Source organism: Strix uralensis, chromosome 13 (assembly GCF_047716275.1).
Source record: "Strix uralensis isolate ZFMK-TIS-50842 chromosome 13, bStrUra1, whole genome shotgun sequence".
Classification (NCBI taxonomy): Eukaryota; Metazoa; Chordata; class Aves; order Strigiformes; family Strigidae; genus Strix; species Strix uralensis.
The window spans coordinates 9291428-9316830 of record NC_133984.1 but is presented as its reverse complement, the minus strand read 5'-3'; the positions used below and the strand labels follow the sequence as shown (position 1 = coordinate 9316830).

At 47.3% G+C, this 25403-nt stretch overlaps 1 protein-coding gene across 1 annotated transcript in view; it reads right to left on the bottom strand.

Moving 5' to 3' along the window:
• Positions 1-25403, bottom strand: part of GPC3 (glypican 3) — a 153531-nt gene that overhangs the window by 5445 nt on the left and 122683 nt on the right. The window contains exon 7 of the mRNA XM_074882898.1: positions 22842-22995. Within this exon, the coding sequence (XP_074738999.1) occupies positions 22842-22995 (154 nt within the window). The remainder of the gene's footprint in view (positions 1-22841; positions 22996-25403) is intronic.

The window sequence follows — 25403 nt, the reverse complement described above, 5'->3', positions numbered from 1 at the left end:
CGCAGTGTGTTCACCAAACGAGGCTGCCGAGTGGGCCAAAGCGCTTGCAGGGACATGGTGATGGCCCTTGTTTGCAGATGATGGAAACTCTGTGGTGTGAAGGGACTAGGGAATGGATCGTGACCATGTGTTTCCAATAAGCGCAAAACACATCGAGCAGAAATGTCAGAGACAAGTAGGGCAGCTTGGCAAGCTCCTGCAGTTGTTGTGGTCAGTTGTGAACATCTGCCTCTGTATCTACTTCAGGACTGGTCTAGGAAAGCACATGCTATCATTGCCAACAAGAATTACAATCTCCAGGGTGCATTGCTTTATTTAATTTTTTTAAGCAGCAAGCCTCCGTGTGGGGAACAAGTTGCCAATAGATACAGTAGACTCTAGCTACCTCCAAAGCAAGACTGGATTTCTTAAAGGGAGAGATGTTTGAGTCAAGCCCAAGCTGTTGACTCATTACAAGGCGAAGCATAAGAGCCTGTGATTCCACAGACCAGATTGCCTGACCCCGGCTCCCAACTCTCTCCAACTCTACAGCACCAACCACTTCATTCTCACAGTTTGCATCTGAAATCTAGAACAGTCCAATTTCATCCCAAACTCTTCCTGTTGCAACACCAAAAGCTCTGCTCACCTCAGCCTCCAGTTATCTGGCTTTCTCATGCAAACAGCTCACACTATAAACACACCTCTGCCTCCACAAAGACAATACCTGAACCTATCCATGGAGTTACACAGCACACACAGCCACAGCTGTGCGGATACAGCTGGGATCCCCAACCCTCTGCTTCTCCAAAACACTTTAAACTCTTCCAAACACCTAGCCAAGCATGGTTTCATCTCAACAGGGAGGTTTTGCCCTCTGGCTTATTACCACTAAAATCCTGGAGCACCAACAGGTTTGCCAGTTGTCTTCTTGCACAACGAGCTGCAACAGCCCAGCCGTAGGTGCGGCTGTGCCGGTGTGTAATTAAAGCGCTGAGCCGGGGCTGGCTGCCATGCTTGTGTTGGCACAGTTGCGAGATCACCGAGATGGATGCACAGCATGTGCATGGTCTTGTGCCTCTGCTTTTCCACCTCCTCCGCAGCAATTTAGGAGGTGCGGCTCTTGGCAATACCAATTTGGAAAAAAAAGAAGAAAAAATCCAGCTCAACACCATCCCGCTGCCGTCGGCAACGTGGCTGAGGGAGCCTGGCGTGGCTCAACAGTGAGCGGTAAAAACAACTTCCTGGGCAGAAACCCAAGGGAATCGGGTTTGGGACTGCTGATTTGCAAACCAAGACTTTTCCCCCGCTCGCCTCCTCGACACATTCTGGTTGCTGGCATGCCACTGATGACCTGCAGCCTGCAATGTGTGTTCACGAGTGACCCGAAGACCGCAGGCACCACCACAAAACCAGAACCGATTCGGGGGAAGTTCTCCCAGGATTGAAGCAATCTATAGGGCAGCAACCAGGGGGGGACCAAGTCACCCAGCACAGAGATGTGAGAAGACTCCAGCTTCCATGCCAGGGGTGCACGAGGCAAGTGGCCGTAAGCTCTGTGAGGCAGCCAGTACACACACCCTGGCTCCCCAACCTCCAGCACTACCACAAAAGTCTCACCCACAGATGTCCTCAAGCTTTCAATGGGGCAAAGGGGCAAAACACCCCCAAAACCCAACACATCACATGGTACGGGCAGAGGGGCTGCACCATGACCCCAATCGAAGCGACTGTTCCTCCAGCCCACCTTGGCCAGAGGCTGGTGGCGAGGAAGGGCTATCATTTATGACCTGGGTCTATGTTTACTTTGAAAACGTACTCATTAAATTCCTCTTTGCTCCTTGGTGTGCTCTAGATTTACCCCGAAGAGAATCTGGCGTCTGCAATTGCATTAATCATTTTCCCTTTGGCAGCAAGTGAAAGAGTTTCTGAACTGTACTCGCAGAGCAGAGCCACAAAAATGTGTTTAGCAAAATGTGCTCATGTAATCTATTAAAAATTAACAAATCTCATTAGCATTATTAATTAGAAGCACCGGAGTCCTTGTAGTTTGATGACGAAGCAGCATGCCCCAGTCTGATATCCAGCTGTACTGTTCAGAAAAAGAGCTGCTACCTAAAGGAACTTTGGAGAGAAGAATTGAAAAATAGAAAGCTAAACATGGACAGCCAAAAGCATCTACAAAGTCAGGAGTCAAGAAAGAAAAAGAGGAAAAGCTGGAAATAGAAGAGCATGAGTGGAAGTGATTTATGAGACAGCAATTCAGGACTGGGTCAAACAACGTTTCTGCAGATACCCCACATCTCTCAGCCCACCAGACATGGAGTCACCCTCTCCCTCTCTGGAGACCTTCAAGATCTAAACCCACAAAGTGATCTCTTCTGATCACTCTGCTGTCACCTGAGACATCTCAGGACAGTCTTGATTTTGGGAGGTAACATTCCCAGTGATAGCAGAGCAAAATTAAATGCTACATATTTCCTCTAATGACCAAAACCAACATCATCACATCAAACCAAAATTTTCTCCTTCATCTTTGCTCTCCCAAAAGCTCTTGGATATGACCAGGACAGGCAGCTCTTTCTTGCTACCTGCTGTCCTTCAACTCTCCAAGCTCAGAACATTCAGTGACATTCATGTACTAGCAAGACCCTCCAAGATGCAGTCCTAAGGGGAACGGCAATGGTCCCTGTATTCCAGATGCCAGCTGCTAAAAGCAGCCCTCAAGGCAGAAGGATATTTCTCAATGCTTGATTAGAAAACTCATGGTGGTGTTATGGCACCCAGGAACATCTGACATCTTCCTTTGTGACTCATTGCATGTGGAAACCAGATTTGAACAGGGCCCAGGCCACGGAGACTGGGTTTCATGGCATTCATGCTCCAAGTAGGCAACCAGGAATGTGCCTCTTCAGTCAGAAGGGACCAGGACTTTGTGCAATGTCTATGCTCAGTCAAAAATCCCTGGACATCCATCGTTGCCTTATGCTTGTTACGCTTGTTACGCTTTGCTCCTTGAGCACACACATAAAGAAAGCACCTGAGCAGCACTCCCAGCCCAGGGATCAAACTGACAGAGACTCCACCAGGCTACAACTCATGACACCAAGGAAAGTATCTGGAGTGATATTTCGGGTCATAACCCAAGAATTTGGATTGGGCACGGACCTACCGGCTCAGCCCACAGGTAGAGCCAGCAGGTAGGCTCAGGCATGGTGGTACACAGGCATCTGCTCAGCCTGCCTCCGCTCCTGGAGACACTCTGAGGTTTTGTGCTCTGACATTGCCTGGGATCAGCAGCAAGGATGGAGAGCAAGCTCCCCCTGCCCATGCCAGGAGAACATTTGCCCAGAGCATGGGTTGAGGGGAGAGAGCTGCCAAGGGAAGGGAGCCGAGCGACTACAACAGTACCGCCTGGCTTTTTAAATTGCATTAGGCTGCTAAAACAAATAAATAAACAGAACCACGGCCCTGCATTAAAACAACATTAAAGTCACTTCAGCCTATAAAAATGGGGTAATGCAGGAGGCCCTGGGAAACATCACCATACTTGACTTTCCCACTTTATACAGAAAAAGAAGGGATGGGTTCATAGGCTGGAACTTTTTAACAGATTCAGGTCATGTTCCCTGTGCTTGAAGGAGCCCCGGGAACAGCCGCTCTAGTCTGAAACGAGGACCTGGCTTTGCCTGCCTTCTGCATTGCTACAAAGACCCAAATTAAACCCAGCTGCTTACTGGGTGCCTGTAACATCTGACAGAAACCCAGGGCTGATTCCTGCTCCCTGCCTCCCTCCCGGACAGAGAGCAAAGCCTGGTCCCAAAGCACCGGTGGAATGATGGTGGTGAAAGCTAGAGCTGGATGGTGGTAGCAGGTCCTACGGGAAAGCTGAGCACCAGGACACTGTGGATGCAGTGCTTGGGCTGTGCTGGATCCATCTCATCATGCCTGTCCTTTCCTGGGGGCCAAGGGGCTCCCTATCATGCTTGGGGAACTGTGGTTGGGACCTCGTCAAACCAGTGGTCACGGCTGGGACCATGGTGGAGCTCAAGGAGACCACCTTGGCTGTCCCTACCCCAGGAGGAGGAAGCAAGGGAGGGAGGGATCAGCCCTGGGATTCCTGCTTGGCACCTCCCCCAGTCAGCTTGTATGTGCAACCATGGGAGGGTACCAGGACGGGGACACACAGCTCACGTGGGAGCATCCAAATTGCTCTGGGGACACATCAATCAGTGCAGCGAGCAGTGAAATGAGGAGGTGACAATGCAAGAGGACCCTGCGGTCCAAGTCCATGAATGCCTCCCCCTCCATCCTGTCTGTAGCACTCACAGCTCACTCTCAGGAATGTCACAATCACGGTGGAAAATCAAAATAAAAAGGCTACGTAATCCAGTTTGTAAATCCCTTGAAAAATAGAAAATCCTCTCTAAAACGGATTACAAAGATTAGAGATAAGAGTTTCCTGGAAATCAAGAATTGCATTTCAGCCTCCCTCCTCTCCCACTCTCCCAGAAAAGAGACAGGCTCATGCCCACACCACCGTGCTCCTCCTTGGCCATCACCCCCACCTCGAGGACCAAAGGTGGATCCTCCAGCCCCTGCAAACATCACAGCTGTTTCCATCTGATTTTGCCCTAGGCACTATTTTGGGGCATTATCTGCTCCATGTACCTGAGCCTACAGGCAACATGCATCAGTGGTAGGAAATGTGCCTGCATCAGGGGGAGGAGGAGCTGCCTGCCAGCCTCCTGCAAGCTTTTTGGTCCACCCTTTTTCCAGACAGGCTCTGTGGGATTGTGCAATGTGCTGCCACAGTTTTGTGAGCTGCAGGAGCTGCACCCAACCCTGCGGATGCCCAGCAGAAAAACGTCCTCTTAAATCAGGGTTGTCTTCTAAAAATCAAGATGTTTCACTCGGCTGTGCCAATGGTGACAACGTTATCAACGGGAGAAAGGTCAAACACTCATGTGCCAATGACACCGAAATATTTAACAGCCATGCCATTATTATTCCGGTAGATTAAAATTGGCATTTTTTAAAATATTTTGACTCAAGTACCCACAGTCAATGGTGGAAGGACAGTTTTCTGTTGGGAATTTTTATTTTGCGAGAGTTTTTGTGCTTTCATTCTTATTTGGAACAAAAAAAAAAAAAAAAAAAAAAAGGATTGCAATATTAGCATTCCCGGCAGAGCACACATTCAAGTTCCTCACCTGTTATTGCTCAAGAACTTCTGCAGCTGCAGATGTCTGTTTGGAGCTACAGTTAGGTCACTTTGAATGATGCTCATAGAATAAGGATCAAAACAGTTGCAGCTTGATCAAAAGGACATTTTATGAACATTGCAGCCCGAGTTAAGTGCTGATGTGAATACTTATACTTGCCCTTATATTAGCTCAGCTCAGTTCTAATAAAATTAACACCATTTTAAATAATGCACTCAATTTTTATTTGTTTCATAGTTTTGTGCCTTATGGCTTTGAACACATATCCTCAAAACCTTTCCATCACTCTGGGAACCTCTAGTTGTGTTTGGATCTGGAAATCAACTTCTCCAGAGGAATAAGGGGGGGTTGCTGCTTTGTAGCACTGCTCCACCTGCTCTAACCTGAATTTATCCACCAAAGATTAAGGTTTTTTTTCCCCCACAGAAGAGGGTAACACAGTCACTCTTTCTTTTCCCAGTAGGAATTGCTACCTGTAAATAAACAACTAAAAACTGAACTACAAGCACCAGCAACATCAATGTTCCATTGAAAAGAGACAACAGAAAAAACAAAGCAGGGAAAATCCAGTCTCTTTTCTGCATTTCACTTGCACATTAGTGGCAAAATGAACTTAGCAGTCCAGGACAGGGGACGTCTTATTGGCGCAATACAGCCAGTTAACTGTTCTTTAGAGATATTCATCTCAAAGGCCAGAACAGAAAGAGCATTTTCCCCCCTTTTATTTATTTATCTTTTTTTGTGCCAACTCACCTTAGCTGAAAAGCACATTGAGATTGTAATTATGGGAAGGCCTCATCTAGTAGATTTGTAAACTCAGCTATCGGCTTGAATTACTGGAATTAGCAAGGCTAATTTAATGTCACTGTTCAAAATAGCTCAGATTTGGAATTTCTTAATGGCCTTAGGAGAAGGAGTCTTTATGTATACTGCAATCTAGGCTTCATTCTTAGACTAAATTCCTTCTCATAGATTTTGTGAATGCCCTGTTTTGTAGCCAACACAAACTCTGTCCAGTAAAATAATGTAAGGACTCAGAATGAAAAGAGATTAGCTGTTCCCTGCTCCTGTTATTTTAAAGCAGAAATAACTTTGGCTTCTACTGATTCATAGACAAAGCTTGAAATGCAAAGCATGCTCAACTCCAGATTCAGCATGAAAAGGACCTTAAAATATTCCCGAGTGCAAGTAATGGACTTATTAGAGGGATGAAAAGAGGCACTTTCACAGAATCCCAAGCTCTTTAGTCCTGTCATATCAATAATCTTGCTTAAGAATTTCATTCTATTTACATTTCTTTCCCTTCCAAATATCCTGCCTGACTCCTATGAAATACAACATTTACGCTTTTAAAGCGTTAATTTATTTCTGTTAATGCTCGGTAGCAAGTGGTGTAAAATGTCTGCAGATCACCCAGAGCGTGAGCGGGTGCGACGGCGTCAGGATGGCGTGTGACAGGGAACAATTCTGTACAACTTTACACCTGACAATTGAGAAATGAGGAAGTAATTTTAAAGACTTGGTTAAAAGCATCTTCTTTAAATAATGACAGTTGATTGTGATGGAACTCAACGTACCTGCAATCTGTTCTCCTCTCCTTTATGTTTAACACCTACAAAAACAATGCTGACAGTGAGGAAAAGAGCTTTATAGATATCAGGAGGGAAATCTGCCTGGATGTCCTTAAGCTACCAAAATACACCCATTTTTTTTAACCCTGTTTGCTTAGTCTTTGCAGGATGGTTTAATCTCAAACCAGCACTAAGCAACTAGAGGTGATTTTCCCTCTTTGTTTGAAGAGATGGCAGAAAAACAAAGGTATTTCAGGAACAAATTACAAAAGCCTGCCTAGAAACACCAGGAAAGCAGATGGAGATGCTCCCTTCTTAAGGAGTGAGGGGAGGTTTTCTCTCCACTCGGCTCCATGTCCCCAGGGCAATTTGCACTGGTCGGGGAGCACTGTAGCACGGAGGGGATAGAAGATGTGTTGGGCTACATCTGCCCATGGCCCTCCCCAAGACAGCACCAGCAGAGACCAAAAGACCTCAAAACACTGCAATAGGACAAGTGGCCATCCCGGGATGACTGTGCACAGCACGTGGTACTGGCCAGTGATGATTTTCACAGACCCAACCGTGTGGTTTTGCTCTGGAAAGGCAAAGCACAGTGATTGCACGCTGCCTTTCACCCAGGGGTCTCAAAGCACACCACAGGCATTAATTACACCTTCTGCTTTGCAGACGTTAATTAAGCACTGAAACCTCATGGTCCCCAAGAGCCAAGCATAAGCCTCTGTTCGCTAATGGCTAAAACTGAGCCAAGGCTGCAACAAGGCTTCACAAGCACTGATGGGTAAGCTGGGAAAGGCACCTCTGAGTGCCCCAAGTCTCTGCAGTGGTGGCCTCCTCCTCCTGGGATGCTTTTAATTCCTCCAGACATGTCCTAGCAAGTCCTTCTGTGAAGGTAGCCATTTGAGGTTTTGCTCTGAAAACACTCTTTATGGCAAGGCACGGAAACCAGACACACCAGGCAGCAGGGAGGGCAAGGAGCAGTCCCGTCCCACAGCCATCTTCCAGTGCAACCACTCAGCTCCCACTTCTAAGGACATCTCAAGAGGTCTCTGACATTAGACGTCACTTTTCCTAACGATGAATTTAACAGCCCTGATGTCATCCTGCATCTGTGCGCCAAGAAGCAACAGAAGCTCCTCAAATCAACCTTGTTGTTTCCTCATGTGCCTCTGGCTGTCAGACTGCTGTGTCACCCCTCCCCAGGGGGGACAGGCTGCAGAAGGCAACCAGGCTGCCTTTTTCTGCCCGTCCTCCAGCTGTGAGAGGCAGCCCCAGCAGCTCTGCCAGCAGAGCCTCAGGAAGGCACCTCAACACATACGGGTGCTTCGAGATGCTCCAGAAACCGCCCTTGCTGCAGCATCTGCAGAGCCGGTGTCCTTCGCTGGGTCAAACCCACATGCATCACACAGGACTCGCACAGCCTTGGTTGCTCCAGAGGCCTCTCCTGTGATGCTCTAGCAAAGCAGCAAAACCCTCTCTGCCTCCTGATCCCCCCATTTTGCTCAGTTTGGGCTTGCTGGGTGCCTCCCCATCTTTCCATCTGTCTGGATGACTTCATGTTCTCTCAGAAGTTGTTTGAGCCATTTGCTCAGGGCACAGGTGCCAAGCAACGATGGATTTAGGTGAGCAGGCTGCCGACCCACAAACATCCACTGTCACTGTTTCTTTACCAACAAATGCCTGGATGAAATAGGTGACAAGTGCATTAAAAATATATGATACCTGTGCAGCAGAGAGCTGGAAGGCAAGGGGGGATTGCCAGCCCCTGCAGCTAACAAAAAGTGGTGGCTGTGCTGCAGCTGCAGCCTGGGAAACCCATTAAGACCACATGGGGTGTCAAATTGTATGTAACATGAGCGCTGGGCTTGCAGGCACTGTGTGACGGCAGCCCCGCAATGGAGCTGGGTGGAAAGCAGGGCCAAAGAGACCAGAGACCACAACAGTTTCTCAGCACACGCCTGCCTTTGCCTCCCCAAAACTGGGAGGAGCAGGTGAACAGGCACAGTCCTGCACAGCCCCCCAAGGAAATGCAGAGACACCACTGGTTTCCACGGCCCCAAGAAAACCTGAGCTGCAGGTCAAGGCAGAGGCAGAGAAAGTAGTGCCCTGTGCATCCCATCCTGCTGCAGGACGCAAAGGGAGAGATGCCCAGGGAGGGACCCCTTGGAGCAGGGCTTGCTATAGAGACTGCACCTCTGCTTTGCTTTAGGATTAGTGCAATCCTGCAGCCGTCCAGTCCCTCAGTGTAGGTTTCAATGGGATGGAAGTGATGTAGGAACCTCCAGGCAATCCCACACAGTGGTCCCGGTTACCCTGTATCCTACATAACAGGAGCTGGTTAAGTATTTTTACAGACAGGTTTCTGCTCCTTAATGTATGCAACTGGTCAGGGTTAGTCTTACTGCTACTAGCAACCAAAATCACTCTCAAACCTCTTGCTTTCCAACCCAAGCACAGCAGTTCTTTTCATTCAACATGTAGAAATACCTCCTTGCTATGTCCTTATTTTGGGTTTTTATCTTTTGGTTGGTACACAGAACCATTTTTCTTTTTTCCACATTTTCTAATGAGTTCTAGCGGTAGGAAGTTGTTTGTAAATCACACAAGTATTTGTTTTACTGGAAACATCTGCTTTAACACATTTGTCTTGAAAATATTTTTTTTTAAACAAAGGTATTAAACTGCAATGTAAATTGGGCACATCTGTTTATGAGTCACTGCAATAGCACTGCCTCCAATGCACCAAATCACACAGATCTCCAGGGGCCTGATCCAGCAGAAATTGGAAACTTACAGCTCGCTCTGCTCCCTTTTCCAGCACTATTCTTCCAAGAGTATTGCTGCCTGATTTAATAAATTAAGGCCACTAAATAAGAAAGACCCATTTAGCATCTGCTAATAGCATTATTAGGTGTCCAGCCTAGCAGACACTTAAGTATCAGCAAAGATACTTAAGCCGGAGAACAAGTTCACAGGTTCCCAAGGACAGAGTTCAGTGAAATTATTTGTGCATGGGGGACACTCATAGCTGGGAACTCCAAGGCTGCACCAGACCTACCTCTGACCACGGTGCCGTACCACCTCTGCTGCCTTCATCCGCTCAGTGCTGCCATTAAGAACATTTAGAGAAGCAACCTAGAGGGAAGGCCATCAGCTGAACCTCCAAGATCAAAACCTGACCGACCAGCTGGTATTCGTTCGCTGAAATACAAGGGTCAACAGACCTGGGGCACTGGTCTGCGGCCCAGGAGAAACCATTCAGCTTTGGTTTCTATAGCGGCTGGAGAGCATCCCCTGATGCTTCTGGGGCAAAGCAAACATGAGGTGGGAGGGGGGAATCAAAACCAGCAAGGAAGTGCCTGGAGAGGGCAGATTCAGGACCTCCATTGCCATAAGAGCTGCAAGACCAAAATTGTCATGGACACATGCACCCCACCCCACCAGGGCAATGCTTTCTGACTGCCACCAAAGCCCACAGCTGGGCAGGACATCCCACCAGAACCCAGGAGGGAAATGTGGTGCCTGCAAAGCCTTCACTCCCTGCACCCAGTCACAGCAGCTGCCCCAGACCTGCTATCTGCCACTGGCCCCACACTTGGAAAAATTGGTCCATTGGCAAAACCACCCATGGACAGACCATGCAGCAGCTGTAGGGAGGTGGCTGTGTGCAGCTGCATGCTGGCTGCATGGTGCTGGGCAGACCTTGTAGAATCATAAAATAGTTTGGGTCAGAAGGGACCTTAAAGACCATCTAGTTCCAACCCCCCTGCCATGGGCAGGGACACCTTCCACTAGACCAGGTTGCTCAAAGCCCCGTCCAACCTGGCCTTGAACACTGCCAGGGAGGGGGCAGCCACAGCTTCTCTGGGCAACCTGTGCCAGTGTCTCACCACCCTCACAGGGAAGAACTTCTTCCTTACGTCTAATCTAAATCTACCCTCTTCCAGTTTAAAACCATTATCCCTTGTCCTATCACTACACTCCTTGATAAAGAGTCCCTCCCCAGCTTTCCTGTAGCCCCCTTTAAGTACTGGAAGGCCACTATAAGCTCTCCCCGGAGCCTTCTCTTCTCCAGGCTGAACACCCCCAACTCTCTCAGCCTGTCCTCATACAGGAGGTGCTCCAGCCCCCTGATCATCTTCGTGGCCTCCTCTGGACTTTGACCCTCTTTTAGTCTTTACAATGGCAGAAATAAAGCTACAAGTGCCAGGAAGGGAAATGGAAGGCGACAGCGCATCAGATGGCCCCTGACAACAGACACTGGAGCACAAGTGGGGAAGGTTGCCCTTAGAGGGAAGGAGAGAGAGGACAGCATTTTGGGTATAAATGCATTCTTTTACATTCTTTCTGGTTGCCTTAGTGGATGATTTATGTGGACAAGAGAAGAGGAAGAGATATTGCAGGCTGTGTTCTGTGATGACTTTGGGGAGCACACAACTTTTTTTTATTTACTTTTTACTGGAATGATCTACACAGAACCAGAAGAGGATGAGCAAACGTACCAAAGCTGCAGAGCAGCCGGCAGAGAGTTATCAGGGAGGCAGAGGATATTACTCAGACTCTGATAATTACCACGGCTCCCACCTGCCAACTGCAGTCTGCCTAAGACAAAAAAAGTCCGAAAACAGGCTGCAGCAGATGTCTGCCTCCCTATGCAGGAAGCGTCTCCAGTAACCATGGGACACAAGCAACTCCAAAATAGCTTTGAGTCCAACAAATTTACAGAGACTCAAGATACTGAATTAAAACAGGAAGGAGGGGGGGAAAGAAAAAAAAAAAAAGAAAAAGGACATGTATCACATTGCAGTTGTAATTTACATTTTAGAAATCCTGCTGGGACTCCTGTGTTGGACTGAGACGGTGCCAGGTGCCCTGGCAGTCTGTCCAGCTGCCAAGCCTGATGCAGCCAGAGAGGTCCCACAGCAGCCAGCAGTACCTGCCACCACATTACACACGTCCCCAACGTCACAGCATATAACCACCAAGGGAGCAGCCAGCCAAAGGCACAACAGCATCCCAGGCCCACAGCAGTGCACAGGGTCCTTCAGCATCCAGCAAAGAGTCAGGCCCAAGGCAGCGCTTCGGGCACCGGCTCCCGGCTGCTCGGAGATGGGGTACACTGAAATGGCCCTCGGGGAAGGAAGGTGTGGGAAAGGAAAGGCCCTGCTGGGTTTGCATTTAAGATCCACACTGGGCACAGAACCAACCTCCCGCGGGAGGGAAGGACAGAGCATCACCCCAGATCCTGCACGAAGCAAAGAGCGAATGAAAAGCAAGAACAGATAGCAAGATGTTGTCGAGAGCCCCAAATACCATTGAAGACATTTTCTGAAACAACAGAAGCTAGTCAAAATGCCAGATTTCCATTCCTACAAAAAAGGGGGAACATGCTCTGCTCCAAAGTAGAACAAAGGCAAAACGCTCAAATTTTCTGTTGTTTAAAAAAAAAAAAAAAGGGGCAAGTTGACATACCACTCCAACAAAGTCCAATCAATTCATTTGGATTTCATTTTTTTCTGTGGCATAATTAAAAACATAATCTCAAACAGACTTTTAGACAAGAAGCTGCTCTGGAGTGAAAGCTGACAGCATTACCTTGCAGTATGGGCAAGCAGGCTGTTGGTGCGCTTCCCTGCTTCAGGAGCAAAGAAATGTTTCAATTTATTTGCAAAACAAAAAAATCCCATCCAAAACCCCAGCATGCTTCATTGCATCCCAGTTCCAGCACAGAGGCATCTTCCAACACAAAGTCTTCCCATCAGAAAGTTTCCAACCCGCCCTAAAAGCGACACAGGGGGAGGTTAAATTTTAGGGTCAAGCTGCTTTTGCCCCTAGTGAGATGCACCACAGACCCAGAAAAGCTGGCAAGGCCAGCAAACTTCAGAAGCACTCGTCTACCGGAAATTTGCTGACACAGAAGAAAGCTCTCTGGGCTCTCCTTAGAGCCGCGAAAGCCCCTGGGCTGGGAATGGATGGCGAAGGCAGAGCACAGCCCGCCGGCAGCCGCCGTGCCAGGAAGGAGGACATCCCTCCTCCAGTTCACAGCTCATCCATCCCGGCCGCACGAGGGGTTGGGGATCTGCTGGAGGTCCCCTGGGGACTGGGGGAGCCAGCGCTCGGACAGACACACCTGGTTCAGACCCAGCAGATGTGCACGCACAGGTCAGGGCTAATGCACAACAGCCGAAGAGAGCTTCTGCCTGACGGATGACGAATCCCCTGTTTCTGGAGCGCACAGAGCAGTGTTGACTCAGTAACCAATGGTGTCCTGGTAATACACCAACTGATGAGTGATTTGCAAGCCAGACTCAACTGCACGCTATTTCCACTTGCAAAGCAAGGGTTGGGGAGAAGAGAAAAAGAAACGTGAATTAAAAACACCAAGTCCTGAGAGATTTCTCTGAAGGAGCATCCTTCTCCCTCTTTCTGATATCTTTTTGGCAAGGACTAAAAAGACAGGCTGCTTTCTGGGCAGGTGTCCTGGTTTTGGTTGGGAGAGAGTTAATTTTCTTCCTAGTAGCTGGTATAGTGTTGTGTTTTGGATTTAGCATGAGAATAACGTTGATAACACACAGATGTTTTTAGTTGTTGCTAAATAGTGTTTATACTAAGTCAAGGATTTTTCAGCTTCTCATACAGCCCTGCCAGCAAGAAGGCTGGAGGCACACAAGAAGTTGGGAGGGTACACAGCCAGGACAGCCAACACAAACTGGCCAAAGGAATATTCCATACCATGTGACATCATGCCCAGTATGTAAACTGGAGGGGAGTTGGCCAGGAGGGGAGGATCGCTGCTCAGGGACGGGCTGGGCATTGGTCAGTGGATGGTGAGCAACCGCATTGTGCATCACTTGCCTGTCTTGAGTTTTATTTCACTCTCTTTTTGTTATCTTCCCCATCATTACAATTATTATTATTATCACTATTATATTTTAATTTTATTTCAACTATTAAACTGTTCTTATCTTAACCCACAAGTTTTATCTGTTTTCTAATCTCCTCCCCATCCCACTGGGGCTGCGTGGAAGAGTGAGCAAGCGGCTGTGCGGTGCTTAGTTGCAGGCTGGGGTTAAACCACAACAGCAGATCTGTGTTTCCTTCTGCCGGAGACTATCAACCACCAGCACCAGGCTCCAGTATCAGGCCTGTGCACAAGTCCAGCATGGTCTCTCCACTGATTTCATTTTGAGAGCTTCATCTCAGGTAATGCTACACTCCATGCCTTTCCAGGGAGCATCACTGTCTGGGAAGATCCAGACACCCTCCAGATGTTTAACTCACAGCTTCATTTAATCAGTCTTGATTAGTTCATAGATACATACACTTGTATTTATGGAAAGATGTAAAAACTAATTTTCAAGAATGCGATGCTCCCATCTGCAGCAAGTAGGAACCTGTTGGATCCCGGGTACGGAGATCGCTGCTGTGTAGGCTCTCACTCAACCACATCTAAGTAAACACCAGCTCCCCAGAGCCTTCAGTTGCTGCCATAATGTGATGCTGCAACTCGCACTGCTAGGTCATTGCCACAATATCCTATATAAAAACAAACACATTTGTTCAAATTTGAAGAGGGGAACTGAGAGGTCAGGATTTTTAAGGCAGTCTGGAGAATTTCAGCATTTCCCATCTTCTTCCCTTTAGAGCTCCAGAGTGATCTGAAAGTTGTACCCAAAAGTTTTTCAGTAAGCAGTGGCTTCCATGGTCCACCTGAAACATCATCTGTTCTCTTGGACATCTCCCTCAGGGCAAGATGATGGACAGCAATGCAGCAGCCACAGCTGAGAGCCCAGGACCCCCTCCTAGACACTTTCCATGAGACAGGGCCACCTGGCCCAATGGTAATTGTGTCTCCAGTTATTCACATAGTTATATTTCCCCAAGACACTTTCTGGGCAGACACATGTCAAGCTCATCCCAAGCCAAGCTGTGTTTAATAGTCCTTGATGGACCTTAGTTGTGTGAATTTGTCTTCTTGTGTCTTTGCCTGTGACCTTTGGGTGTCCCCTCTGTGTGACGTTCCTCCTGTTCAATCCTTGCCGTCGCCCATAGCCAAATCCCCAGCACCACAGCAATGTGAGCCAAAGGATCTCAGTCTTGCTGATCCCAGCCTTGTGTTCAGTTGGTGGCTGTAGTTTCTGAGTAGTACCACCAAGCAGTAGCTCAGCTATAGGGCTGTCCCATGTCTGCTACCCTTCAGTGGTGCCCAGGTGGTCAAGACACCTGAAGTATAAACAGATATGACAAACTGCATCGTGATACCAACAACCATGAGCTAATATGGGCACTCAGCACCCACCTGTCTTTGCTCTGCACCAGGGCTAAAGACAACGCAGTGAGGTACACCAAGTCAGCCGTCCACAAGGAAGGGATCTCAGCTAGACCAGCCTGTCCTGGACCGCAAAGGAGTGGAAATGCTGCCAGGAGAGAAGGCATCTCTTCCTCACACAGGGTACATCCCCCATTTTCTGAGACCAGGAGGCACAGCAGCCATAAGGCAGAAGAGGGATGGCCCAGTCCCGTGCCCACAGGACATCCCCATGATGTTTTACAGCTGAGTGCTGGCACACCGACACAAGTGCTGGGCACACGTACTGGCCAGCATGGCTGGAACACGCTCCAGGGCCGGAGCCCTCTCCTGCAACACCGAGCAGGGCTGCGCCCTACAGCTTCATTTATTACATCCCCATAATCGCTCTTATCAGCTTACCTGAAGTAAGGCATTAGTAAAAGCCAAGCCACTCATGAAAGGGGCACCCTCCCCTACGTGAAAAGTCAATCAACACGTTATATTGTTATCAGGCTCGCAGACAAACCTCTCTTTGTACGACAAACTGCACAGATACGATGCCCTGACTATCAGCGTAAGGTTATCTTGTCGGTCCATGAGCAAGTAGCACCTGGTCTGCTTCTGTCTGAAATAGTTCTTTATTGTCGTCCCTTAAAAAGAAATCCAGTTGAACTATTTTGTCTCTCCACAACGAAAAACGGCACAAAAAGAAAAGCAAGTTTGTATCCGAGTCAGGAATTGTGTTTCCCACCTTCAGAAGAATTCATGTGTTCTCAGCCACAGAAAAACAGATTCATCATCCTTTAAAGATAAATATGACTATCACTATTGCAACTGGGCATATTTTTGCATACTTGAAATTGTTTTGATGTGTTCAGTCATGTAAAATGCTGCACTTGGTAAAAATTTAAAGATACATTAGCTCCCAAATTACCCTGTTGAAAAGTATCTCCTTAGACGCTCTGCCATAATACAAACTGTTATTCAAACCCGCGACCCAACCAGAGGGTAAACCTTTTGCCAGCAGACTGGCATTATAAACATCTGGACTCATAAGCAATCAGATTTTTCAAAGACTTTTGTGCATTTGTACATGTAAGAGCGCATCATCTCATCTGACCTTCAGTGTGCCTCCTACCCTTCAACCTCACCCAGTCACCTTATACTGAGCCCAAGAACCAGACTCAACTGTGCTGATCTGGGCTTCCAAAAGAAGGATTTAGGCCAACATCTGCTCACATTGGGAATGTCATGCATGTGATTTATGGGTATGAGAATATCAGCGATTTACATGCCCTCCACTGATCCTGCTTTAAAAAAACGGTACATCATTCTTTGCTTTGGAATCGGAATGGACCAAGGCAGTGGCAGTCAGCTCCTAAAAACACCAGATACAAATTTCTCAGATGGACTTGGATCTGCAACTGGTAAGCACAACACTGAAAAAGTTTTTAAAAACTTTAAAAATTGAAAAAAAAATTGAAACCAGAAAAATAGGAGCATGGGATTAATATGTCCAGTGGATTTACTAGATGTTTTTCGCATATATGTAGCTTTTCTCAAAGTGCAAACTGATTCTGCTAGGTAAATTTCTGGTTCTTCAGTTGTGGACTTACTGTTTCTTTGGAGGAACTCACAGCACAAAAGTTTCAAGAACCCTCCAAAATGTATACATCATGTACAATGTGAGTCACAGCAGCACAAACAGCCAGCTGAAGGATGCTATAAACAAGCCCATCTCTGAAAGCCACCAATAATTTTCCCAGTCTGTCAATTAAAAAAATAATTTTTGCTGACGTCAAAAGTGAATTAATGAACTTGCCACTCAATTAGAGCTTCAGCCAACTGCTACATGTGACTCCCTCTCCATCTTCTAGATTGTATTTGGACAGTGACAAAGAATTCTTGACTTTCAACCAAATCTTCATTAAAAGGAGAAATTTCAACAAACACAAACACTTGAAATATAAAAGCAATAATCAAGCTATTGCACTGTTTTAGTTGGTATAATTCCAGCTCTTTCATCAGGATAATCTAGCTGACGTTTGGCCTTGTCATTTTTTCACTCTGGGACAGGATGAATGTCTTGTACAACAGTACATTTCTGCTATCCTTGCTTCAGTCAAGCATTCAACAGCACCCTCTTTGGAAAAAAAGTTAAAAAAAAGTTGCTGCTACAAAAATTTAGTAAAAAGTCCTAAAGCTTTTAGCAGAATATGAAAAACCAGTGGAAGGATGCTGCGTCAAACCTACACAGCTCACCCTGCCGTGTAAGCCAAGGACAGGACACCTCTGTTGGAAGACTGAGCAGAGCCACATACAATAAATATCGATATTGTACGCATGATATTTTTCAGTAGGACAATCCAAGCCTGCAGGCTGTACAGCAGGAAGGCACAACAGCCACATGGCCCCGCGCTGTCAGCAAAATCCACACAGATGGGGACATTTTCCACCTGTGGAAGGAGTATTTTAAAAATCAATCAGGTATTTGAAAACATCTTCCTCAGCAGACAGATAAACATCCCAAGACCCAGCACTAAATGGAGCAGAGCAGTATCAGGAGATAGTAGCTGCTCAGATACGGGCGCCCTGAAGGCATTTGCAGAGAAGCAACCACCATGATAAAGGATGGGAAGACATGATCTTGTAAATATTTTAACTGCTGTTGGTCTGTCTCCCAGCACATGCAGAGTGAGCCCAGGCAGACTCTGATCACTCCTTCCAGGTTGGGAGCATCCCTTTTACCAGCACAAATACTTCTAAAGAAACTTTCCCGCAGGAATGGGCTGCAGAAACCAGGAGGGCTGCACCCAAAGCGACCCTGCCTGGCCTCCCACGCTGCCACACACAGCCACCGCCTCAGCAGAGGAACCCACTGGTTTTGCTCCCCAGAATGAGCAGCCTTTGCACCCCATGAAAAAGCAATTCAAATGTCATCGTGGCAGCAGCATCTCCTGTTCCCTGCCACTGCGGGGGGGTAGAAGGAGCTCAGATTGACAGCACCTCCAGAAATAAACCTGGGAGGAAATGGGGTGACAAGAGGAAGGTCACCAGAGGCTGAGCCGTAGGAATGACATCTCAGCACTGAGACCTCCAAAAACATTTGGATATGTTTAAAAGCAGAATAGGATGAAAGTTGCAACTCACAGGGGTTCAGAGCAGCTTCCAAAAACATGGTGCAAGGCATGAAACATGCGGGTCCCGCTCTGTGCCCACGCAGGGCCCGGTCACACGAACACAGCAGCCCCTTCTCTCTAGGAAGGTGGCTGCCAGAGACATCACCCGCTCCACAACGTGCCGATATTCCCGTTTGGAAGCAACAACACCTTTGTAACATGTATAAAGAGGTTACCAGCAAACGGCTTTTCCACCTGGGAAGAGACCACTCTCAGGCAGCCCAGAGGCCATGTTCAAGCCTGCAATTTGATGAGAGCACTCAAAAAAACCCTGCTAAGAGGATAAATCAGTGGCAAAGCAAGCCAGAAGCTATTAAAGAGTTACAGATCTGGGTTAATCAAGGGACAGACTGTGCTGATCTTGACTTTCATCCAACGCCTGGGTACGGAGTGGATTGCTGGAAACCCGCGCAGACATCCAGCCCACCTGGCTGGTCTGGCAGCACGCGGCGGCAGCTGGGGCAGCAAAGGGGCAGGGTGCGGGAAAACGTGGAGCTTCCCAGGGGCTCGAGGTACAAATTCCCCCTTCAAGATAACCAAGGGAGAGCAGAAAGGTAAAACTGACTGCAGGTTATGCAGCAGGAACAACCAGGCAGGGGAGCTGTTTTACACAAACTTGCAGAGCCGTCTTTATATATCTTTATTGCACACATCTATCCTTACATATCTCATGGGATGAGGCCAACTTCCCTTCCCAGGACAAACTATTTCTACTTAATTCTGCCAAATCCATCTGTTCCCAAGACAACTTTTGTTACTGCCTAACACAGATATTTTGGAAGGGTAAATCTTCCCCTCGTCCTCCCACAACCCCCCCGCCCCGATTACTGGATCCCTCAGAACATTCCTCGGGTGATGCTCCAGCCACTAAAAGGGATTTTTTCCTCCTGGCAAAGTTTGTGAGATGCCCAGAGGCACAGCATCCCCACACAGGTGAGCTGGACTATACCACCTTTGCAAACCCCCCCAAGAAGCCTGCACCCCCTCTTCCCTGGTGCCTGCTAAAGCTGCCTGCCCAGCGCAGGAGTCTCTCCAGCACCCATGTTTTATTTTCAGGCTTCCTGGCAATGAGCTCGTCAGTTATAAGTGGCATCTCGAGCGAGAATGCCGGAGGTGAGCTAATTAGTGGGTGGCTGGCTGGAGCGGCAGCGAAGCGCCAGCCACCCTGGGGCTCTGTTTGCTTTGGGTGCCCGATGTAGGATGACCAATCCCAGTGGGGTGCAAGCACATGTTTGCGTTGTATAGCCTGGAAGACATTTGCACTGACTCATAATTTGGGGGAAAATACTATAATTTATTTGCAGGCATGATTTGCCACTGGTGTGGCATAAATATGTGTGTGTATGTACACAGCTCTATTTTTAGAGCTGCATGGCCAGGGTGCTGGCTCCACAGTTACTCCATTGACAAACAGGATGCACTCTTCTCTAAGCTGGGAGGTTTTCAGTCCTCCCCCTTATTGTAAACATTATCTGCCTTCAAAATCCTTAATGTGTTGCAGATGTGACAAACAATAAAAGACCTATCATAAAAAAAAGCCTGCCATCTCCGTGTTTCCCACTGGGGCAACATAATAATGAATTTATTAGCATATAGGGCTCACCAACATATGTTTATAGTCACTCACAAACTTTTGACTTGACAGTTTACAAGTATGTTTAAATCATTAAAGTTTAAGTTGACTGTCCAGTTATTACAGGCTCATTATAAATAGGAAACAAAGGTTACATTTTATACAACAGGCGATAAATCAAAACTAGTCTGTATTTGAGACTGACTTTTTTTTTTTTTCTTTTTTTCATCTCCACATTTTCAAGACCTTCTGAGGGGACATCTTGGTGAGGCCAGTACCGAGCAGCTGTTTGCAGTTAGCTGGCAGGACCAGCAGCACCCACACTGGGGAGCAGGAGAAACTCCCACTGCATCCAAGAGATGCAAAGACCACAGAGGTGACAAACTGCCAACATTTTCACTCAGCTGATGGCCAAACTCAGTGCCAGCCTGAGGCACCCACCTGTCCTCCTCCCCAAGGCATCGTCAAGTCCACCTGCAAGGCTTGGGAAACCCTTTGTAAAGGAGATCTCTGCTGCCATCACAGAACCAAGGAAATTTCCTCCTAAGCTGAACAAAGACTCTAAGAAAAGGAAAACAAAGCACCCAAACTGCATTCCCCGACTGCAAACCTCCGAGGGTCAGAAGAGGCACTCAAACATGCTTGGAGGTGGTTTTGGGGTTTGACCACTGTGCTACAATGCAGACCCTGCCCCCCCCAGCCATCCAAGCATGTTCCTGCCTTAACACTGCAGAGCATCCAGCACAGGGTAAAACCAGGGAGTCAGTAACTCGACCCCAGCCACTCCCAGTCCTTTCTGCCTCTATTATGGGGTAACCACCTTGGGAAGAAGAAAGATAAAGCCACACTAAATGTAAAAGTTCATTTTGTAAACCATTTCCAGATTTCAAAGCCTGGCATCATTTCAAATCAGCATACTAACCTAAAATTTAGAATTTGTGGAAAGGAGGGGAGGAATGTGGAATGGTTTCTGGTCCCTTTTATTTTGTGCTATGTACATGTGATACGATATGATGGGAAAAAAATAATTGAAAAATACCCTTTCAAAGTAAAAAGAAATATCATTCTCAAAAATGTTGAAAGTGAGTATTTCCACACCATCAGCAACTTTTCCTGGGCTTCTTTCCAACACAAAACTTGCACAGAGTCACAGTTTATATCCAATACCAACCAAATAGGATTCTGTCACTTAGATCAGCTTCGCCTTCCTGCTCTGAAGCAAAACACAAAAGAAAGAGCATTACAGCATGGGCAAGCGAGGAAGCACCAGAAAGTCTCCCTGGCCACCCTGATGGCACAGCTCATGTCCTCCAAGGCCAGTCAGCGCCTAAAAGGTGTGTTGGAGAGACTTCACTCTCAGCAACCTGAAAGACTTAACCTGCCAGGAACACGCTGCCCCAAAGCCACTGCTGCTTTAAAGTTAATATTTACCCATCCTGTACCAAAGGCAGCAGCAAACACCCTCCAGCAGAGTAGCAGAGGGAGGACAAGTCCTCTTTTCCTACTACACGTTCATGTACCACAGTGACAAGAGAGATCTAAATTGCTAGACAGGCAGGTTGTTGGGGAGATCAATAGAGTGATTAAACTAGCCTAGAGAGACAGAAAAAGGCTGAAAGGATTATACACCCAACTTCAGAGATCACTGACAATATTATGGGGAAGGCTACAAGAGGAAATTAGAAACACATTAAAAATAGCATAAAGGTGTGACACAAAGATCACGGAAAATGAAACACGTTATCTCTGCTCTTGACTCAGGATGATGTGGATCACCTGTATTTCTTTAACGTACACTTTGATATTTAGATTTTGGATGAAATAAAGTACATTTTATCCTTCTCCGAATTCTGTATTTGTCTTTCAGACTTGGATTGGAGGACTTAAAAAGTCTTTTCTTTCCCTTACCTGATATTTGAATATATGTATTTTATATATTTTACATAATGTGTCAATAATCTTTGAGATGAAACTGGCATTTAATATTTCAGCTCTCACTTCATTAAGGATATTTTAATTATCCCAGACCAATAGAAGGGAATTTATAAACATCTGTGCTTCGTTTAAGAGCCCAAATTTGCCTCTTAAACTTCAAAGCTGTAAAGCTGATTTTATCCAGGTTCAGTTGTCTGGTCTCTCGAAGAGCACCACATAGCACTGGATCCAGCATTAACTGGGCCAAGCCTCCAGCCTGCAGACCCATGTCCAGCAGATACCGCTCATCCACAGCGGACAAAGCCTCTAACAGCCTGGCCTTGTTCACAGGAGTGAAACAGATGATGCTGCTGAGCTCCACAGAGCCACAAGTAGGACAGCAGTGGGTAGTGGGTCGAGGAGAAGGCACACGCCAACAGCACGTGTGACTGCCCAAGTCAAAACCGATCCTTCGCTTTCTCCTCCTGATGGGTAACCAGGGACTACCTTATTAATAATGTAGCCTCGAAGCACTAGGAGTGCCTCATGGTCATTTTCAAAGCAACAAAAGACATGACTTGTACTGGCAAACAAAGCCATTTTAGGCTCCTGAGTACCTAAATCACCTCTACAAAATGAGCCTGACTTATTTGTAAAAAATACCACATGTTTCCAAAGCCTAGATCAGAAATAACCATCATCTGCTGCAGTCAAACAATTCTTACTGACTTTCTGATGGCCCCCAAAAAGCTCATCTCTAAGCTCACGAGTAGGGGCAGAAGTGGGAAGAAGAGAAGAGGGTGACTCTGGGACCTACAGCAGGTTTGCAACCTGTCTTGAACCCTCTCCCATGGGTTGCCCTCAACACAGCCCTGCAAAACCGATGTGGAAAAGCAGCAGCACTTCTTCTCCAGCTGCTGCCTCAGCCAGCACCGAGGCCAGCCGGCATGGTGCTGGACATCAACAGCCACTGGGCTGTGCCTGTGGAGAGCATCGGTGGTGCCTGCAGCAAGTGGACCTGAGCAGACCCCAGAGAGCAGCTCCCTGCACCATCAACATGACCTACAATCCACAGAGCATCAGCTACTGTGGGACCACCATCCCCATCACCTGCTAAGAACCGGAGCTGGTTCCTCACTCGCAGCTCTCTATCCCCAGAGCCTCCACCACAGTCATCTTCATCATCGCAGTCTCCGCTCTCCTCCTCCTCCTCTGAGGTTTTGCCTGGAGCTCTTCGGTGGGCCAAAGCCATCCCTTTGAGCAGCTGAAAGACACGAGGTGCCACAGTCATTCAACAGCTTCCCTCCACCCTCCCTCCCTCTTCATCTCATGCTCGCAGGGGGATTAGGTGAAAGAGGTGAACAGGGCTTGGCAGAGCCAGGTTAGTGGCACAGGACCCCACTGTGCTCCTCACGCCAAAGCACTGATGAGCTCAGTTTCATTGGTGGACAAAGCTGCACACAAAACCTCAATGGAAGAAACAAAAGGAGGAGGAAAAACCACACTGAGTAACTGCCCTTCAGCCTCTCCCCCGAGAACATCGCATGAGCTGGAACACGTCTAGCAGCCCTCCGAGACCCAGTGCCACCAAAGCTCAGGAGACAGCAACAAAACAGGTGTCCAGAGTAAGGCCAGATTGGGCAAAAAACAGCAGCAAGAGGAAACTCTGTTCAGGGATTCTCACTGCTTTCAGGGACTATCTCCCATCTGAGGAGTAAACACGTGAAAGGAAAAGGCAGATCTCTCGGGTATGTATGGTGCCCCACAAAAATAACCTAAAAATCTCATCCCTTACTCTTGAATTGCATAGGATGCTAGTGGAAGTTTGTGGGATAGACAAGCAACACAACAAAATGATCTTTTAAAGGATGTTTTAAAGCCAAGTCCTAACTAACAGTGACAGGTTGCACATCTCAGAGGGTGACTCGAATACCTCACTGAGCATGGGGTCAGGACTGCTTTCCAAACACGGGTGGGAGCTCCCCACACTGCCCCTTCACAGCACACAGAGGGATTAGACATGTTTTAAGCTATCGGCTTCCTCTTCCTGCTGACTTTTCCAATTTTGCTGTTGCTGAAAGCAGCCAGCTATTTCATCATAAACCCAGATCCACTTTGAAAAAGTATGAGTCAGCCGGTTAATATATGCTGAAAATTTCTATCACTACCACTCTGCTGTTAAAAGCCTTCTTGAATTTAATCTCAGCACCAAAAAAAAAAAAAAAAAAAAAAAAGGATAAGTAACAAAGAAGATATTGCAAAATGGAAGCTTTCCGCATACTTCAGGGGTTTAGTTAGTTCCATCTATTGCAGCAATATGCGTGCCTTTCAAGGCATTTTTTAATATCTGGAATCTAGGTTATATTTTTAAATTATTAAGCTAGCCTTAGAAAACAGTTTCTGAAATATTTAGCTGCTGAAGTTTATACAGCCTTGGAGGAACACTTTTGGCATATGGCTTGCTCTGTCCACGGCAATGTCCACATACCTTAGTGTTTATATTAGAGGAGCATAATGTAATGAAAAACAAATGGCTCAATGTGAGACCCCTTTGGGTTCCCCGACTGCATCAAACAACGCAGCAAACCTCTCCCTGGCACATGCAAAAGTCTGCCTGGCGTGACAGCCGTACTGGGTCCTGCATCCACGGTAGGAGGCAAAACGCAGCTCATGTTCCCAAAACTCAGGGGATGTGATCCCATGGCCTTCAAGAGGCTTTCACTCTGACTGTTTTAAGTTCTCTTTTCAGGTATTTTATTTTATTTAGACATTTACAGGCCTTTCCCAGAATATGATGTAACCACAAAAAAAACCCCAACCAACCAACAAGGGAAATGCAGCGCTGGGTGTAGCATGGGGAAGACCTTGCACAGGAACTGAACACACCAACTGCTCAAGCCTTTACACCCTCACTTGTTTTCTCTCCTCCAAAATGAAGCCCACAGCTACCAGCAGTCCTCAGCGCAGAGTGTATCAGCTCGAGGTGGAAGGAGGGACTCCCACGCAAAACAGCTAGTTACAACACGCACCAGTTCGAACCCACTGCCCCAGTGCACCATTGCTAAAAAAACGAGCCCATCGTGGTGGAAGGGGACTGTGACCCCTCAGCAGCAGGATGCTCACTTCTCTGCATCCACAGCATGGAGCAAGCCAGCCGGGACCCCACCGCACAGCTCAGCGGCACAACTTTCATTACTCACCCAAAACAGCACAGGAACTTTCTGGTGGAGAGAATTAAGCTTTGGGTTATTTTCAGATTTAATAAGCTCAGTGGGGAGGCAGGGGAAAATCAGGATTTTTCAATTGTGTGTTTTCAAACATTAAAATTACTGAGCATTTCTTGTATTACTACTTTTTTCTTGGCAGGCCATAAATTAGCAGCTTAATTTCTCTGCCTTTGTAGCCACAATAAAACAGGAACTTTCTGAGAAACACCGTGCAGGCACCGACTTTGGTTTGAGTGAACGTGACATCCCTGCGCCACACTGCTCCTTCCTTTTCCAGGACAAAAGCTCCATCCTTGGCCACGTGCTCCCCAGCTGCTGAGAACCACAGGGAGGTTCAACGAGTCAAATTTTACAGCTGGCTCTGGGAGATATGAAGCCCATGACACAAAACCTACTGGAACCATTAGCAGGAGACCTGGCGTGGGGTGGAAATCCCACCCGGCTT